The sequence below is a fragment of the Lolium perenne genome, chromosome 3, assembly GCF_019359855.2.
Source record: "Lolium perenne isolate Kyuss_39 chromosome 3, Kyuss_2.0, whole genome shotgun sequence".
NCBI classification, from domain to species: Eukaryota; Viridiplantae; Streptophyta; class Magnoliopsida; order Poales; family Poaceae; genus Lolium; species Lolium perenne.
The window spans coordinates 336,135,038-336,154,404 of record NC_067246.2 but is presented as its reverse complement, the minus strand read 5'-3'; the positions used below and the strand labels follow the sequence as shown (position 1 = coordinate 336,154,404).

General features: G+C 48.2%; 2 protein-coding genes across 3 annotated transcripts; both read right to left on the bottom strand.

Moving 5' to 3' along the window:
- Positions 1–6,489: 6,489 nt before the first annotated feature.
- Positions 6,490–8,791, bottom strand: LOC127340470 (uncharacterized). Its single transcript, XM_071827695.1, has 2 exons — positions 8,569–8,791; positions 6,490–7,094 (listed from the first exon to the last, which is right to left on the bottom strand). The coding sequence occupies exons 1-2, from the start codon at positions 8,789–8,791 to the stop codon at positions 6,577–6,579; spliced, it is 741 nt and encodes a 246-aa protein (XP_071683796.1). The 3' UTR covers positions 6,490–6,576.
- A 5,309-nt stretch (positions 8,792–14,100) lies between these two features.
- LOC127345920 (uncharacterized) lies at positions 14,101–18,554 on the bottom strand. Of its 2 annotated transcripts, none has more exons than XM_051372441.2 (6): positions 18,049–18,554; positions 17,803–17,950; positions 16,128–16,257; positions 14,949–14,988; positions 14,532–14,844; positions 14,101–14,376 (listed from the first exon to the last, which is right to left on the bottom strand). In XM_051372441.2, exons 1-6 carry the CDS (start codon positions 18,226–18,228, stop codon positions 14,258–14,260), a joined length of 930 nt encoding a protein of 309 aa, XP_051228401.1. In that variant the 5' UTR covers positions 18,229–18,554; the 3' UTR covers positions 14,101–14,257. The 2 variants fall into 2 exon arrangements, with proteins under 2 accessions (XP_051228401.1, XP_051228400.1); XM_051372440.2 differs by having other exon boundaries at positions 16,128–16,260; positions 18,049–18,552.
- Positions 18,555–19,367: the final 813 nt, after the last annotated feature.

Sequence of the window (19,367 nt, the reverse complement as noted above, 5' to 3'; positions counted from 1 at the left end):
ACCGGAGATTGCATGGGTTTATATATAACGTTTTGGGAGGGGCGTAGCTACTTCACACGGGCTCCAGTCTAGGCGAATAAGATGTCGTTGGAAAGCTCCAGTCTAGTCTCGGAATTTATTTCAATTAATGCCTCCTGAAGATTTATTAGGAAAAGAAAAAGAAATATTCCTCAGGTTGTCCGAGCCGTGATGTGGTTTCCAAATCGCGTCGGCCATTTGGTCCATGATTACGCCTACCAACTCTCCATATCTACTAGTAGGCCGGTAATATTGATACTCCCTCTCTCACAGTTGATTAGGTGTGCGCGTACCCATCGCAAATTTGATCAAGTTAGTATTAGTTATATATTATAAAAATTATATCATTAGAAAGTTTAGATGTTCTATTTTTTAATGATTTTTTTTGATAAAGGGAATATATTAATATCAAAACGATACCAATTACACCCAGCCTCTGCAACAACACACCACCCTAATGACACTACGGATGCACACAGCCAAAAAAAGGAAAAGAAAACTAAGAAACAAAAGTCCCGCTACAGCATCTCAGACCTAACAACAACAATACATCCACCTCCAAGACAACACCTGAAATACGAACTCTCCAAAAACGATGCCTCCAAGAAGGGAACAATGCTCAAAACACCGTCGTCACCCGATCAGAGATCTTAGGTTTTCACCCTGAAGATAGTCCTCGCTCTCAAAACAATGCCTCCAACAAGGTCATTGCCAGGCACAACCAGTTAAAGCTAGACCTTGGGTTTTCGCCCTGAAAGGTAGGACTCTGAACTTCACCTATGTTGTCGCCCCCACTTTCATACCGCTGATGTGAAGCCCGGAACACCATGCAAGTTTCTCAACAGCGTGGAGACTTGAACCTCCCTTAGCTAGTCCTCCCCTCCGACCTACATGAAATTCTCTTCTTCCGACTTTCATCATGGATCCATAGTCACTTGATGTCAACACAGAAAAAGAGCTTCGCGCTGCTCCCTCCAGAACCAATCGGTCGGAATAAAAGCATGGGTGCGCACGAACAATACCACCGATCTAGCAAACTACAGGAAAAAAGCACTGTTACATTCGCCGGCGGATCCTTCCGGAACTCAACACACCGGCCAGATCACGAGTCCAGGCCTTCGGTAGGTCTTCCTCTTCATGCAAGAGAGGCCCTAGGACCGCCGCCTTTATACAGGTCGGACCCCCACGTCGGCGACCATCCCGGGCTGGCCACTCCAACCCTCCACCGGCGACACCGTCGCCGACTTCCATGCTCCTCCAACACGCCTCCGGAACGCGGTGATAGATCGATAGATCCACCACCACCAACCGCAGGCCGACCCTCTCCGGCGAAGAAGAGGGCCACCTCCACCATCATACCCAAGGTTGCAGCCCCGGGCGACCTTATGTTGCGGAAGAAGCCCGAGATCGCCTCCACTCACCGGCGAGAGGCGCGGGGGGGGGGAGGGGATGGCGCAGTGCCATGGCCTCGGCCGCCGCCCACCACCAGCCCTTGCCGTTGTGCCGCGGGGAGAGCCTATGGGAGGGGGTCCGCAGCGCAGAGCCACCGCCGCCCATCACCCGCGCCGGCCGATCCACCGTATGCGTCGAGGAGGAGATCCCGTCCGCCGTCACCCACGTCGACGAGGAAGCCCCCGCCACTTTTCTAATGATATAATTTTTGTATTAAATAATTAAATTATATAGGTCAAATTGCGACCTAGGGATACGTGGAAGACTAGTAAACTGAGACACAGAGAGTACCAGTATGTGCCAGTAGTAAATGCAAGGGTGAATCCATGTTGACCTCCTTGCCGCCAAAACCATGCACACGATTTGACTCGTTCCAAAAGCAAAGATATTAGATGTGGGCTGGTTTGGCTCGCGGAAGCAGGCTACATGAAAACATCCTACGAAGGACGGAACAACTAGAAAAACCAGCTCTCCATCTGCATATCAGCTAGCTAGCAACTCAGATACACAACACACCACAATGGGACTTGTTCATTTCTTAATTATCGAGGTTACAATACGACCGTCGAATCGCACCGCTGCTGCACATTCCTGAGGATGGCCGCGTCGCCGTCGCGACCGTTGGGAGCGAACGCGAGGTACCCGCTCGGCGGGACCCCCTGGCGCCTCCAGGGCCAGCATCGCGCCGCCGCCGAACACTGTGTTCACCATTGGCGGCAGCCGCGTGATCGCCGTGCACGTGTCCACCAACGTCGGGACGCCACCCACCGGCACAATGTAGAACGCCGGCACTTTCCACGTCGTCAGCAGCCTCGTGGTCGCGAACCCCGACGCGGTGCTCGGCGCGCCAGCGTCAGGTGCCCCACGGAGGTCTCTTTGGGCGGGAGGCAGTAGGAGAAGACACCTGCGACTTGAGGGACATGGACTGCCGACCGAGCGCTAGGAGGTCGTCGATGCCGGCGAACAGCCCCGTCTGTGCGTAGCCGCTGTAGAAGAGGAACTTCTCCGGCACCGTTGTTGTCCTGGAGCAGATAATACTTGACGGAAGCAATGAGCCGACAAATGTTCCATTAGCGCTTGTATGTGGCCCGTCTCCTCGCGCGATTGTACTCAAGAAAACCAGAGATGGAGACATGTTTTGGTGCTGTGTTCAACCGACAGCTTTTCTCATATCTTTCTCCTCCTTTTATTCTCGAAGAGATCGATCGTGTCTGTCTTTTTTTAGAAACACGGTATAATTGCAGACGCTCTGTCCCACGTCGGAGCAAAACGGACGCAGCGTACAGATCGGATCAACGACTTAAACAACGATCCTATATATTTAGAACCTGGAAAGTAGCTGACTCGTTAACTGGCTAACTGAAGAAAAACGACGCCTATAACTGAAACTCTAACACCTGACAGAGACTAGATTAGCAGACATTCTACAGCACACCATGACGGAAGATTTCGTTGGTTAGCAACAAATTGGTACGCTGATGGACGCCTCCCCTGCATCATCGTGTCGTGGCTGCTCCGAGGCCGAGCTACACGCCGAAATCTCCTCCCCTGCATCCCCCGCCTCAGGCACGTACTAGCGCACGGATCAAATTAAAGGAAAGGCCGACGCGAGGAGAAGCTGGCTCCCAGCGACCGATTCCCCTCCACTCCACCTTCTGCGTTCTCGATCCGTGCCCACTCTGCAATTTTATGGACGACGAGACCTTCAGCGTCACGCCCACGCGCCTCAGCCTGGACGACGACGAGTCTCATGTTCACCAAGCAAGAGTTTCACACTCAGATTCAGCCATAAAAGTTGTCTGGATTTAGTGTCAACACTAAGGATTTACTGTCAAGTAATTTGTCAACACTGAGGATTTACTGTCAAGTAATTTGTCAACACTGAGGATTTACTGTCCAGAATTATCAAAAAGAAAAACTCTGGTTCTTTTAAAAAGAAAATTGATTATATCCTTTATAGCCTCAGCCTGCGGGGGAAATGGTCGGCCGGGCGTGTGATGTTTTCCGGTGGGACAGAAATCATCATGGATGCACGAGCGGGAAACATGAGACACCGAGGGCTGGCATCATCCACGACACACGCGAAGCCGGCGATGCGTTTGGCGCCGTCCCATCACCATTAGAGGCAGCGCATTAATCCTTGGCAGTGGGCGGAGGGCAACATGCATCGGGACACCGGACGCACCACCCGACTAAAACCGGCGGCGACCTATATATATGTCCGTGCCCGACTCAAATGGACCGAAACATGCCTCTTTGTCAAACCTGACATCATGTTGCATGCATGTTACTAGCTAGTAGCTAGTCGCCAACATGGAGCTACTAGCCATCGCACATTAGTTAGTCGTCTTGATTAATTGAGAGGAAACTAGCCCTCCATTAGTTAGGAGTTTCCAAGAGATGATTTGTTCAGCGTAAATAATTTTATTTTGCCATCAATCTCCGCCGATTAGGCAATGACACTAGACCCCCGTGATTGATTTAATGTCAGCGTAAATGTTTTTTGTTTTTGAGAATATGTCAGCGGAAATGTTAATTAACTATCCCTGGTCAGTTGCTTCGTTCGCTCAACTTGCTTGTGTTTTCTAACCCACGTGCTTTCTTTAAGGGGAATGGAGATATAATTAAGTTTGAAAGTTGCTTCAATCTATTTTAATCAGACCATCTACATTACAGCCTCTGTCAAATATCGGCGACATAACTAAACTATGACTAACTACTTTCTATGTACGACTTATCTTCCTAACATTTTGTTGTTAATGTGGCCTCTCGTCACCTCGCACCACTTTCCTCCCTTATAGTGTTCGCCATCTCATAACATGAAATAAAAGACCCCTGGTTCATGCTCCTAGCGAGATGAAGCTATACCATCGGCACTGATCATTGCCTAACTGTGAGCCCAAAATTTTAAATCTACTCCGATCCGTTTGAGATTTATATGTTATCGTTGTGCCGAAATCACATAAAAGCATGAGCCGCATTTCATTGCTAGGTTGGCCCCATCATACCTCTTAGCCAGTCGATCTCCATACTATACATAGCATGGTGAACGGGATTCCATGTATATAATGAGGCTAGGCTCCTCGATTGTACAAATATTTCATTATTGTTAGCCGGTTCCATTGAGGCTACGACTCCATCTGAAGTTTTGGAGTTTTCCCGCCATTTTTCTTCATTTGGCTCCTAAAGAGCTGCTCCGGTGTTTCCACAGTGGTAGGGCGAGGGGCTCCAGCTCCGGCTTTAGGACGACCGGTTCCGGCTTTGTCTCCTTCTCCAACTTGGGCCGATGAAGGAAGAGGTGCCCCAGTGGCTGCCTTGGAATCGCGAATCGGGCATGAGCGGCGGGAGGAGGAGGACTCCGAGATGTTTAGCCGCCCATCGATGGGGCGGCTGGAATTGGCGGCATGGTCGTCGACGCTTGTTCCGATGAAGGTAGGATGGTGCAGATGTATATTAGTACCTCCTCGAAATCCCACCCCCTCACCACCTCCACCACTCGTGCCGTTTCATTTGTCCAGGCTAGTACGTACGAGGCATTGACGAGGGCCTGCCTCTCTGTCGCTCGATGGCAAAGGTGGGGTCAGAGCGGTCGTCATCGAAGAGCGTGGCAACGCATTGGTAGATAAAAAACTAGGGCGAGTTGCCAGTGGGCTAACCAGACGCGTATGAGTTCAGAAGCACGTGAGGGCGAGAGTGAACGAGGCATGCCTTCTTCTAGCTAGTGCAGGTAAGAAATTGCACGGATGGCTTGGTGGAGTGATAATGCGAGAATTATGTAGAGAGAGAAACGAGGGGGTGCATGCTACGTTGCAATAAATGTATGCACGAGCCTAGTCCTTTTTTTCCACCCGTCGTGTTCCAAATAGTTTAACCAGCAGATTATTATATTCAATCTTTGTTTACCCGGTCTAGCGGATGGAGACAACAAGGCCCAGGACAAAGCCCAGACAACCGCATGCAGCAACGGCCTATGTTCTACCCAGCACAAAATTGCACAGTAGATGAGGAAAGGAGCTGAGGAGAGAATTTTTAGTCCCACATCGGCTAGAGGTGAAAGTTGAGAGAACCTTATAAGGGCAATTCTTGTACGTATGTAAAATGCTACAAACACACATAGGGCTGCGGTACATATAGCGCGTGCGCTCGCGTGAATATTCGCGACTTAAGACTTTGGACGCTTGGCGACGGCGCTATAATCTATCCTTTTTTTAATTTTGATAGAAAATATACCTTTTTTAATATCCGACCTCGAGTATCCTACTTTTTTTTTTATCTGTCGAGTATCCTACTTTGGTCCTGATTATCATTAATCACATTATTATGTACACCAACGTTGGTACACTTGATTAGTTGCCGGTTAACTGTTTCTGCATATTTGGCTTCATAGTGACTTTTTTTTTGTAGATCTTTGGCTTCATAATGTTGTGCACTGCAAATCACTTTCCTAATATTTTTTCTAGATCATCACTGAATATGTTTGCAACTAGGGCCTGCCTCTCTATCGCTCGATGGCAAAGGTGGATGCATGTCAACTTCCTTGCTAGGCTGAAAGGGGGCACCACCTGTGTTGAGCTCGTCCCAAAGTACTTCTTTGCGGAACTGAGATCGAATTCGAATAAGAAGGGCTTCTCATGCGTCTCCTGCGTTAAGTTGGACCCAGGTGTGTTGGTTTTCAGAAGTCCTCCTTCTGAATAGTGATTCATTCATAGGCATTTTGTTTTTTTGACGCTGGCTTCTTTGGTGCAGCTGATTCTGAAACAGCACCTGTTCGCGGTTGTGAGATTTGCCGAAGCTGGATCTTCCATCCTGCCGCTGGAGGACACCGAGGTGCTCTGACTCCGCGTTCTGCTGACGGTGACAATAAAGAGGAAAACTCCGCTCTTAAAACGGCCAAGGCCCTCTTTGATGCGTGGATCTGCAAGATGCAGCAATAGTGGTGCTTCTCTGAAGTCACATATGTCTGTGAGGAGGTGCTCAATAAACAGCGAATGGTGAAAAGATTTCGTGTCATTATTTTCATCAGTGGCAATGTTGCAATTTGTACATATAGCCCAGAATTTTATTCGTGTTGTTTCACAAAGACCTTGTAATTATGGTGATCAAGAGTCAAGACCTGGCCGATTTGGCCTGCACCTTGATGTGCATGGTGGAGTTGTAGTGCACGAGCTCCGGCTGCAGCGTCTGCATCGACAACACCTCCGACTGCAGGTAGCAGAACCCGTCGCCGGCGTCGGGGCCGTAGTAGAACTGCGCCGCCGCGCACTTGCAGTCGTCCAGGCATGCCTTCTTGCACGCCTCCTCGCTCACCCTCTCCACGGCCCGCATGCTCGTGGCGTGGTCGTTGAAGTACCCCGTGTCCCGCAGCGACACCAGCCGGTGCTGCGTGCCCTGCCGCCGTGACGAGCCGCACGACGTCGCCGGCGTTGCTGCTGGGACGCAGCCGCGGTTGGGCCTCCGGAAGTCCACCGGGCGGAAGTTGGCCGCGTCGGGGCAGCTGCACTGCGCGTCCGTGCACACGCCGTACGCGCCGCAGACCGTCGGGTACGAGCACCCGTCGTCCGGGAAGAGGCGCAGCACGTCGAACACCGGCGCCCAGCCCTGTGCGTTGGAGAGCCGTAGTAGAACTGCGCCGACCCGTCAACGCCCTTATTCCGCTCCTGGCTTGGAGTATGCCGCGTAGGCGCCGGCAGCCTTCTCGAAGCCGAGGTGCGTGGTAGTAACGCTGCGGTTGGGAAGGCAATTTGGTCCGCGTCACTCGCCCGGCCTTCACCTGCCAGGCTGTTAAATCTGCACGGCTCCTTTTAAATCTCTTCGCATTCTAGACTAGGATACATAGATTTCCAGTTAGCATTGCCACTCAACTGCGCTTATATTGACAAAATTATGTGGCCCATTCTTTCATGGTAAACATAAAAAGAAAAGAGCTATCTTCACCTGTCAAATATGAAAGCTTGCACTGTTACTTCATCAGATGTTATTTCATCAGATGGTCAGTGCAGCAACTCTGAAGTATTCATGATTGGTTGGGTTGTTCAGTTTCTCAAAGGATTTTAAAATTATCACAAAACCTTCAGATTTCCTATAAAATCTAGCTTGCTACCCAATCATTTTGAGGTACAACCTTAAAAGGAGACATCAACGATTGATCAAGTTGTCCATTCATTATTTGACAGTGATCATGCTCTCCCTTCTATCACTCTTTTCTCAGTTGCAAGGTGCAAGTAATCCATTTTAACGCAGGCATTACATCCTTGGATGCCGAGGGAGCAGATGACCACCAGAGGAAGTAAAAAGGAAAAATGGGAGTGTAGCTGGCAAGTTACATCCTTGCTTTTTTTTTGTATGTATCGATGATGTATTGTGTCAAGTCTTAACGTGTCCGATACCAAGTTTTTTATTATACAATATATTGGTCACAACTTGTCAACTTGCACATGAGCAGTGTGTATTTTTTTATTACATTTTATACATTTTTACTCTGAATTATCTGTCATCTACCTCACATCTGGCTAGCCTCCTGTGGTACCAAAATAATGAGGTTTGTTCCTACATACGACGTACTCCTGCCATCCCAAATTAATTGACTCAACTTTATCTAAGATATAACGGAGTCAATTAATTTGGGACAAAGGGAACATGTCTTTCTGATGCTCCTAGATACTGGATATGGATAAGAAAATGCATTGGCCTGATACATTTTAGCATGAAACTAGATTTGATGGACATCAACGGTCAGGCTCAGGATTTCAAACTTGCAACTGGATGGTATAAAATCTGCTAGGAGCGAGATTAGTCCATGATTGGAGTGCCACTGTACGGTGAGGAGGCGCCCCATGGGGCGCCCCAGCCTCTAGTTCGTGTCATTCCACAAAGACCTTGTAATTATAGTGATCAAGAGTCAAGACCTGGCCGATTTGGCCTGCACCTTGATGTGCATGGTGGAGTTGTAGTGCACGACCTCCGGCTGCAGCGTCTGCATCGACAACACCTCCGACTGCAGGTAGCGTGAACCCGTCGCCGGCGTCGGGGCCGTAGTAGAACTGCGCCGCCGCGCGCGCGATCGTCTGTGCATGCCTTCTTGCACGCCTGCTCGCTCACCCTCTCCACGGCCCGCATGCTCGTGACGTGGTCGTTGAAGTACCCCGTGTCCCGCAGCCGACACCCGGCCCGGTGCCGCGTGCCTGCCGTGGTGCGGCAGGGCCGCGTCCATGTTGGCCTGTGTCGCCGGCACGCTCGCCGTTGGGTAGTCGAACGGCTGCGCGCGGACACCACCGCCGGCGAGTAGGAGGCAGCAGCAGAGCGCGACGGCGCCGACGATCATTGCGGTAGCACGCCGCATTGTGGTGATCTTGATCCTTGGACTTACGATATTCGATCGTGGTTGGTGCACTAGCTAAGGCGTGTACGTGGATCGGATGTACATAGATCGTGTCGCCGCGAGGCACGTTCGTGATCGTGGTTGGCCTGGATCCGCAGCAGTAGCATGGCGCCGCCGCCACCGTCACCGCCGCTGGTTCATGATCGGTCAGCGAGCGCGTCATCGTCTTGCCGGTGGTGGGCAGATTCTTTGAGCTAAGCTAGGCAGCTCATCCGTGGTGGATTTTTCTCCTCTTCTAGAGCTCGTCAATGCCTAGTTTCTTTTCATCAGTTCGGACTTTTTAGTTGTTGTAGAAGAGTTATTGAAGATTGCACTGCACCAATAGGACCGGCTGCTCATATATATATATAGGCGGACACATGTACAATTACAGTACAACCCTGAAAAACACGGGGACCTATACCTATACAATATGTTACTCAACACCCCCCACAGTCGAAGGGTCGGCACCGACACATAGACTGGAGCGAAACTCCGAAAACGTCGTGGACGACAATCCCTTCGTCATGATATCGGCAAACTGCTGAGATGTCGGTACGTGAAGAACTCGAACGCGACGGAGGGCAACTTGCTCACGAACGAAGTGGATGTCTAACTCGATGTGCTTGGTGCGCCGATGATGAACGGGGTTGGCGGAGAGGTAGACGGCCGACACGTTGTCGCAGAAGACCAACGTAGCCTTGTCAACAGGACAAGAGAGCTCGAACAGAAGCTGGCGAAGCCACGTGCACTCGGCCACAGCGTTGGCCACAATGCGGTACTCAGCCTCAGCACTGGAGCGAGACACGGTGGGCTGCCTCTTGGAGGACCAAGAGACAAGCGACGAGCCGAGGTAGATGCAGTAACCGCTGGTGGAGCGCCGCGTGTCCGGGCATCCCGCCCAGTCCGCGTCCGAGTAGGCGACGAGGTCGGTCGACGTCGAAGGCGAAGCATGCAACGACAAGCCGTAGCCAATGGTACCACAGACGTAGTGTAGAATCCGCTTCACCGCAGCCCAATGAGCATCCCGAGGAGCATGCATATGCAAGCACACCTGCTGCACATCGTACTAGAGCTCCGGGCGCGTCAACGTCAAGTACTGGAGAGCACCGATGATGGAGCGGTAGAACAGCGCGTCGGACGCCGCCGACCCATCAACGGCGGAGAGCTTGGCCTTCGTGTCGACAGAGTAAGTGCAGGGTTGCAGTTAAGCATCCCTGCACGCTCGAGAAGCTCGTGGGTGTACTTCCGCTGATGAAGGAAGAACCCGTCCACACGCCGGACAACCTCGATGCCGAGGAAGTAGTGGAGCGGGCCAAGGTCCTTCAGCGCGAACTCAGCGCGAAGACTGTCGGTGAGCTGTCGAAGAAGCCCAGCAGTGGAGGCCGTCAGGATGATGTCGTCGACGTACAGCAGTAGGTAGGCCATGTCGTTGCCGGTCCGGTAGACGAATAGCGACGCATCCGAACGCGTGGAGCGGAAGCCAAGCTGATGCAGGAAGCCGGAGATGCGCTGGTACCAGGCGCGGGGCGCCTACTTCAGTCCATACAAGGACCGAGAGAGCAAGCACACGTCATCGGGGCGCTCGGTGTCGACAAAGCCGATGGGCTGCTGACAGTACACCCGCTCCTGCAAATGGCCATGGAGGAAGGCGTTGGAGACGTCCATCTGGTGCACGGGCCACGCGCGAGAGGCGGCAAGGTGCAACACCGTGCGGATCGTGTCCGGTTTGACAACCGGGGCAAACGTATCCGTGAAGTCGACGCCATCGCGTTGCCGAAAGCCGCGCACGACCCAGCGCGCCTTGTAGCGCTCAAGAGTACCGTCGGAACCGAGCTTGTGCTTGAAGACCCATTTGCCGGTGATGACGTTGGCGCGAGGGGGCCGGGGAACCAGCTCCCAGGTCCGGTTGCGCTGCAGCGCGTCGTACTCCTCCTGCATGGCAGCGCGCTAATGTGGGTCATGCACTCATATCTCGTAATTGTTGGACTCAAGTTATTCTTGATAAGCATATTATCTTTATCTTGGTTGTGTTCTAAATGATATAGAGGGAGTAAGGATTCCATGTTTGTGCATATTGTATTCAATTGCAAACACTATAAATTATGCACGAACCTTGGGGAGCTTCCTTATTTTATTCAAAGCACTATATATCTCTTATCATGATATCTTTGTTTGTCCAAATTGGATCTTTTATTGCTTGCTTTATTTGTGAAAACTTTCTCCATCATGTGATTCTTATGTGATTTCAATATGAGCAAATGGTGTCGTTCTTATCTTCTCTGGCCCAATACAGGACACTGGCTACTTGGCTATCAAGTAACTTTTAGATATATCTCATTCATTCTTCTCTTGGTACTTTCAAGGTTCTCCTCACATAGCTTCAGCACGTGGCTAGTATGTTTAAAGGCCTATTTGAAAACTACCACTAAAAATTGTTATACATTTTGCAAAGTGCGGCTAAAAACATGCTATTTTTAGGCACAATCTACAAAAATGCGGCTAAAGATGTATAGGGCCAATTTGCCAAAGTGCGGCTAGAGATGTATAGAGGCAAATATCCGAAATGCGATTAAAAATGTTTAGAGGAAAAAAATGAACAAAGTGCGGCTAAAAATGTATATGGGTGTTTTTCAAATTGCGGTTAAAAATATATAGAGGCATTTTTCAAAGTGCGTCTAAAAATATATAGATGCAACTCAAAAGTGCGACAGAAAATACTATTTTGAGGAACATTTTTTTAAAATGCGGCCATAGTTTTTAGCGATATGATTATATTAGACACTTTTAAATGCCCCTAAAAATAATTAGAGGCACATTAGTTATTTCAAAAAGCATTTAAAATTGCCCCTAATAATCTGCTCTACCGTAGTGCTCTACTTACTCTATGTCTTCCTCTCTCCTTCTCTCAACAGTACACAATTAGTTACACTTTTTTTTTACAGAGAAGCAAGTGAGTGCGAGACTGCGAGGAGTATATGCAGTGTGGGCACATGGAAGCTGGGAGGAGAAGCACTTGGAGCATGGATGGACTATATTGATGCTCACATGAAGAATCAAGACGCACACTCACTTCATGTCAAATGTGTTGAAAGACTTGAAAAATAATTTTACGTGCATTAACATCTCGAACGATACTATTGGTATAATAGCCATTACATAATGGGATAAATGGCAAGAATAATTGGAAACAATACGCCAAATTGCTTCTGATATATAATATACTCCCTCTGTTCCATTCTATAGTGCCTATTGTTTTTTGGCACGGAAATTAGCGCAAGAGTATTTTTTGCACAAGACCCCTAGCTAAATGATTTGAGATCAACGTAAAACTTGGGAAATCCATATCTTCCTAACTTACCATAACAATTTTGGGAGCTGAACGATTTGGGAGCTGAACGGGGAGGGGGTAATTGAAAAAAAGCTAAGCTAAAACCTTATATTCTGAAACAAATGCCAAAAATCTATAGGCACTATAGAAAGGAACGGAGGGAGTATAATTATTCATCTGTGCTTTGACCTAGCCATGGCTGCCTTACTTGGTGAATAGGATGCATATGAATCTAATGCAATAGTATGTGGGGAGGAAGGGAACAAGAGTCAATGACCCAATTAGTAGAGAAATTAGGACACCCCCAATATACGTGTGACTATATAATATGGGTAGTGCTCAGCGTCCCCCGGGGGATCAAATTCCCGATCCCCCGGGTTGGCAGCCGTTCGATGCGGATGGTAGCCACCGTCAGATTGGGTCAACGCTCCAGCGTGGATGCAAAAAATAAAACGAAAAAATCTCCCCTCACCCCCCGACGCACACATTGCAGTACCCCAGCCGCTCGTCAGCAGAAGCGATGCCCGCTCCGGCAGCACGACCGCGCGCGCCGGCAGCACCACGGCCCCTCCCCCTCGCGTGTGGCCCCGCCGTCCTGAACTTGTAGCTTTGCCGCCAACCCGTGGTAGCCCCGCCGACGACCTCACCATCGGCCAGCCTCCTTGCAGCACGACGGCGGCCGGTTTGTAGCAATGGCCGATTCTGTTTGTAGCAACGGCCTTCGCCGTTTGCCGCAACCACTGCCGCCGCCCACCTTACCGTCCTCCTTGTAGCACGGTGGCGCTCGGTGTGTAGCAACTGCCGCCGCCGTTTGCTGCAACCACCGCCGCCGACGGCCTCGCCGGCCTCCTTACAGCACAACAACGCCCGGTTTGTAGCAACGGCCGCCGCCGTTTGTAGCAACGGCCGCTGCCGTTTGCAGCAACGGCTGCCGCCGTCCACCGCTTGTAGCACGTCCCCGCCGCCGCTTGTAGCAGTTGTCGCCGCCCTTTGTAGCGGCGGCCGTCACCAGTTGTAGCACACCCCGTCGTCCTTGTAGCAGACATAGACGCCGCCTTGTAGCAGACGCCACCTCTCGTTGTAGCAGACGGCGACGCCCTTGGCAGCATCGGCGCTCGTCCCTGGTCGCCTGGCAACTCCTCCGCCGCGGTCCATGCCGGTCTCAACGTCGCTGCCCCCCGTAGGCGTCCTTGTACGAGAAGATGACGAGCTCGAGTGGCCGAGCCTGTGGGGGCGGAGCTTGGGCCGGCGACGTGTGGCTAGGTGGCGGCCGTGGTGCGTGGTGGAGAGGCGGCGGCCGTCGCGGCCGTATTCACATAGGCTACCGCCTGGTCGCGGGCGTGGGGAGGAGATGCAGCTACTGCAGGTCTACAGTCTGCAGGGGCGTGAGGATGAGGATTTCGTTGAGGAAGATGAATCTGGGAGGATAAGGTTGGAGGTGGGGTCCAGTCTCTCATTCGCTTCCGCCACGGAGAGGGACGCGTGGCACGCTGGCAACCCGGAGGACGCGAGGCGATCGATCGTCCGGGGGTAGCGAAGCTTTTTCCATATAATATAGTCTAATTAAACTCGTGCGTGGCTCCATGAGCTTAATTTCTCTGGAGCCACACCCTATGAAAATGTTGTAACTTGGGAGACAGAAGCTGCTTATGAAAAATCAGCAGCAACTCAACCACTTGACTAACTTGCCCCTGGACTCTTCCTTAAGAGAACAGGATACGCCAAAACTATGCTATACCTAAGTAGTGTGAACTAGATGGCTAATACTGACAAAGATACGCTAGCTAATTAATATGTGGCCTATAATATATGCATAATGATTATCCACTTATGGTGATAGAATGATGAGACATGCATGCATTTGGATGATTTTTTTTTCAAAATTATGAGGAATACTAGCTTCGACCATAATTAATTAGTTACTAGACTAGATCCTACAAAATGGAAAATTGGACGTTGACATCCTTTGTTTACCTGCCAATGCACCACTCAACCCACGGTGGTCATTGGCAGCAAGTTAACATGTTGTTCAAGGATATGCATATTAAGTAAGGGATGATGCATGAACAGGCAGACTTGGTTAAGGCAGCCATGGTCTATTAGGCTAAGGGCCTCTTCTGATCTGGTGTTGCAGGCGGCATGGAAGAGACGAGCCTATGCTGGTACTGTGGTGTCGGTGGTGCCGACAGAGCTGGAGCTGTCCGAGACATTGCCATGGCTGCATCAGAGAAATAAGAGAGAACATTTTAGAGAGATGAACAGAACAATCAGCAAATAATCGAAGTTTTTCCGCTTCAGAACATGCATGGTATATTGATGGATGTTCTATCTAGCCATAACAACAAAAAAGAATGTACTAAGCTAAAATCTCACCTGCTGCTTGGCCCCCTGCAGTATTAGGCTCAAAGGCAGCGGCGCCAAGGAACCGGTGGAGGCTAGACACCGCGGTAGGGCTGCTCTCCGGCAGTGCGCCGACCGCCGCGTAGTGGTACATTTGAGGGTAGTGCATCATGTTGTACGCAGCATGGGCACTCACCGGACTATACTGGTAGTAGGGGTTGTACAACCCAGAAGGATCAGCCAATGTTAGCCCCGCCGCTGGAACTGTGGCAGCGGCGCCAGCATTACCATTGTAGACCTGATACTGCTCTCCTCCGGCCAGCCCGCCATACGCCTGATAGTATGTCTGGCAAAATTTGGCGCGAGACATGCGTGTATGTGATTAGAGATGGCCCTAAGTAGTTGACGATAAATAAACTTACTAATTTATCAGGAGTATATAGTTTCTACCATGGGCTGATAGCTGTAGTCCGAGAAATATGGAGAATACCTGTAATTGATTTTGCCAAGAGAAAAAGGTGATTAGTCAAAATTAAAGTCTTTTTTTTCCCCTTTTTGGTCCAGTTTCATGTGCGCATTTCTTAGGAGTATATAGTTAGACCAAAACTGTATAGTTCCCTCGTTTAAGTTAGGTTAATATACATATGGATAGGAAGCAGTGAGCGATATGCACATATTATCAGAAAAAAAGGAGCGCTAATACGCATACATGTGCATGCATAGTACTCAATGTATCTTGGGCTGCTATAGGGAATCCGTTTTAAAAAAATTGCAGTTCACAAACTTTTGAAAACATATAAAAAAACAACACATAGATGTCTAGTACGTAACATTTTAAGTTTCATCGAATTATGTACCGAAAAAAGATAAATGTGAAAAACAAAATATGAAATGTGAAGCCACATTTTTATGATACTTGTGTCACCCAAGATACAAACATATTATTCATCCAAATACTACAGGTTAATTTGTAGAAAACATATATATGTATCAATGGAATAACAATGATCTGGTTCAAGACATTTAAATACAAATTTTGACTTTTTTTAAACCTCCCTAAATCTCGGGATCCACTCCAATTGTTGGGACTTTGTATTTCCAGTTACATCGTGCATATGTAGATCCATACGTGCATTGTGCATGCAAGAGCTACTATTAGCACGCAACGAACTTGTCATTTATAGTGGACCGTGTGTACTATTTGTATGCTTAACACATGGACCCGGTATGTCAGTGGCTTCACTCTACCCCCACATACCTATATGATTAAGTTCCCACGCTCAGTGTACTTATACTGCATTTCCTACTAAACCTAGTCGTAATCCATAGTACATCTCTCTACGTATTTTGTCTTCCCCTCTCCTGCTCTGAACAATACACTAGCAGCATGCTAGTTGCACCTTTTCTTGAGTGGGACTAGTATATGGAGTGTATGAGCTGTGGGCACATGGAAGCTGGGAGGAGAAGCACATGGATCATGGATGGACGGTGCAGTCCTTGGCCCCCAACCTCCAACCATTAACGAGCATGCAACCACCTTTAGCAGAAACCATCCTCTTTACAGCTAGCTCGAGCTACCCCAGCAAGCAAGCATGCACTCCGGCCAGCGACAGATCTAGAGAGACTCACCCGTACAAGTTGTAGGCGGCAGCAGGGATCCCTTGCTGGATGCCATGGTCGACGAAGCTGGCACCACCAGCAATGGCAGCCGCTTTCATTGCCCTCGTGTTCATGTTGCTTCCACCATGGACATGGCCTACTGCTGCACACGCACAACCAACATGCATCCACAAGTCATTAACTAGACAACCAATATAGGTTATTTAAAACAAGACCAACCAATAAGTTGGTTCTGTACTTGCATATTGATCGTGGTTGCGTTAACTGGAATTAATTGGAGACAGATCGTTCGACGTGCAATGCAGTTTCTTGATATTCCACAGCATTGTATATATACTCTGAAGGACAGATTTACTACTGTACTACTTCAAATTAATATAGCTTAGAGACTCATCAGAATCTGCCGAAAAACCTAGAAACTGTTTCTGTTTCAAAAGGAATCCTAGAGTGTACATATAACTACATATAACACCGACATATTATCAGGCTAATAATGGTCAAAGGGTTAACTTAGGACAGTCAAACATTGCTGTGTCTTACACAGATGAACGAGCCTCGATGAGATGCGTATATAAAGTCTAGAGAGTTGGGGTACACTTAATTTCTGAGTAGTAAGCTAACAGCAGAGACAAATGTGTAGATCCATCCAGGACGGAAGACAGACGACTGCACTTTTTTACTACCAGTTCGTTGGAGGATATTGGAACAAGGAACAGCTCCCAAGAATAACGAACCGTGCTTGCTTTTTACAGCTTTGCAGAGCTGGAGCCCATGCATGCACGCGAGCTAACTTTTTCATCTCCGATGAATATCTGTCGGATGCATGCATACTGTGCTCTTAACTAATTTGATCTCAGTTTGCATTTTCGTACCAATGCTATTTGATTCAGGTGTAACAAACATATGTAATTTATGATCGATGTAGCATCATCATGAATTAGTATGTCAGAGAATACTCGATATACAAATCGTCTTGGAACACTGAAGTATCCAACATACATCTTTGACCATTACTCCTTGTGCATGTCCTTTTACATTACATATATAAGTATTTTCATGGTAGATCTAAACCTATTGTTTTCAAATTCCCAATGTGAATAGTCTTTACTAATGTTTTAGTAGTCAAAAGTTACACAACTAGTATTAATGTAATAACCTTCGAGAATTAGCATCTCTTTAATTGCAGATTGTCCAGAGCTAGTGACGTAATGAAATCAAATCGGATTTTGTTCCAGAATGATTCAAAGTAAAGAAACACATTTTTGTAAAAGCGCAATCTCAACGGAGAAAAACATCAACAAGACAATCAAAGACCATTATATATGCACACAGCATAATTAACTTGCAAATTAAGTACACTTGTATAGTTTGCTAGAAGCTGGCATTAGCATAAAATGATGCGCAGCCTTAAGACTTCATCTCTAGCTAAAAATATCCCAAGGCAGGAGCTTTGCATCATCTAATCGATCGTCTACAATTCGACATGCTTGATTAATTAATTTGACAATCTTATTAATTTGCAAACCGTAACTAATCCTAACCGCCTAGGGATTAAAATCCTTCTCATGGTCAAACAAACGACTACTGATACTAGAAAACTAAGATATCAACGGTGCTTAACCAGTTATAATTGGGTGCATTAACAAGTTGACGAGATCAATTGCTCAATTAATTAGGTAGTTACCTGCATATGGTTGCACATAAGGCGACAGTTGTGGCTTGGACCTCTGGACCCCGAGGTAGGCGAGGTTGCAGTTGGCCCTCCTGCCGTCGATCACCGGGTACGGGTCGAGGCACGCCCTCATGGCCGCTTCAGCTTCACGGAAGGTGACCTAGGTACCCACACCAATCAAAGGAGTTCGATTAAGCAAGCAAGAGAATTTCTGCTGAAGATCGGTGAATTGAAGAACTGTCAGGGGGAGTAACTCACGAATCCGTAGCCCTTGGATCTGCCGGTGCTCTTGTCGAAGATGACGACGGCCTCGAGGATCTCTCCGAAGCGCTCGAAGTAGCCGCGCACGCCCTCCTTGTGCGTCTCCCACGCCAAACCTCCCACGAACACCTTCGTCAGCGTCGTGTCGCCCGTCGCCGACATCGCCTGAGCCGACATCAGTAGGCGTCGTCTTCTTCTTCTTCTTCGTCTAGCTCCGGCCTGACTTGATCTTGCTTGATCGGATCGATCCACCAACCGAGAGAGTAGTGGAGAGCTAGTAACGAACCCTGAGACTGCGTGCGTTCTTGGGGTAGGTTAAAAAAGGTGAGCTGTGATCGAGGCTTGATATGCAAGGGATCGGGGAAAAGGAAAGCAACCAACCCTAGCTAGCTTAGCCTGCCTGGATACCTGTGCTCTAGAGAGGGAAAGAGATCGATGGAGGGGATATGAAGGGCGAGAGGGGAGAGGAAGGGGAGGAAAGAGAGGAGAAAGAAGGAAAGCGAAAGCTAACAGGCAAAGGGAAAGAAAGAGACGAGAGAATGTTCAATATAAACATAACCTCGATCATTAATTTATACTATTATAATGTGTTTTCTAAAATCAAAAAGTGTATTGTGAGGGATTCTTTTGGTTCAAGTTTTCTGAGGATTCTAGTCCTTCGGAAATTTTTCTACGGGTTTGTTTGGTTAAGTTGTAGGACTACAAAACACAAATATGTTTGTACCGCCTACTTTGCACGCAGTTTCATAGACAAATTACTCGTAGGTCTTATTGAACTCATGGAAATTCTTTCTATTCTTTGACAACAATACCATGCACCAAATTCTTCGGAAAAGTTTTTGTATTTCCTACGATTCAAACAAATAACTTGGATGTCTTTTCAAATTCTCTAGGATTCAACAATGTGGCATCTGAATAATGTGTCTTCCCTTCAAAAAAATGTTAATATAATAGGTCTTGAATGTGTTTTTTGAAAAAATAGCACACGAGTGATTTTTCTAAATATGCTAGTAGTCAAATTCCAAAAGTTGGATCCGACCTTGTCGACCCAAACGACTTCGACATGGCCGGAGGGGTTATATAATGTTTTTATACCCACATGGTCTCCCACAAATAATGAAGTGATAAAATATCTATACAAGTAAATATTAGAGAAGTTTGATGACACATATGTTTGTTGACCTTTCGTGTATTTCTAATAGATAGTGAAGGGATCAGACCGTAGTAGTATATCGATTTATGTATCATTTAGATGTATGTGTGCACGTACTTGGTTATAATCCTAGTGTCCAACCATGAAACTACTACTACTACTA

What these genes read in the sequence shown, in the direction of transcription:
- LOC127340470 (XM_071827695.1), bottom strand. Translation starts at nt 8,791, where the DNA reads ATGATCGTCGGCGCCGTCGCGCTCTGCTGCTGCCTCCTACTCGCCGGC. An exon ending in GCATGCGGGCCGTGGAGAGG is followed by an intron (nt 7,095 to 8,568) that starts GTGAGCGAGCAG and finishes GGGTCGGCGCAG; the next exon opens with TTCTACTACGGCTCTCCAAC.
- LOC127345920 (XM_051372440.2), bottom strand. Translation starts at nt 18,228, where the DNA reads ATGTCGGCTCAGGCGATGTCGGCGACGGGCGACACGACGCTGACGAAG. An exon ending in ACTACAGCTATCAGCCCATG is followed by an intron (nt 14,845 to 14,948) that starts GTAGAAACTATA and finishes AAATTTTGCCAG; the next exon opens with ACATACTATCAGGCGTATGG. An exon ending in TGCAGGGGGCCAAGCAGCAG is followed by an intron (nt 14,377 to 14,531) that starts GTGAGATTTTAG and finishes TCTCTGATGCAG; the next exon opens with CCATGGCAATGTCTCGGACA.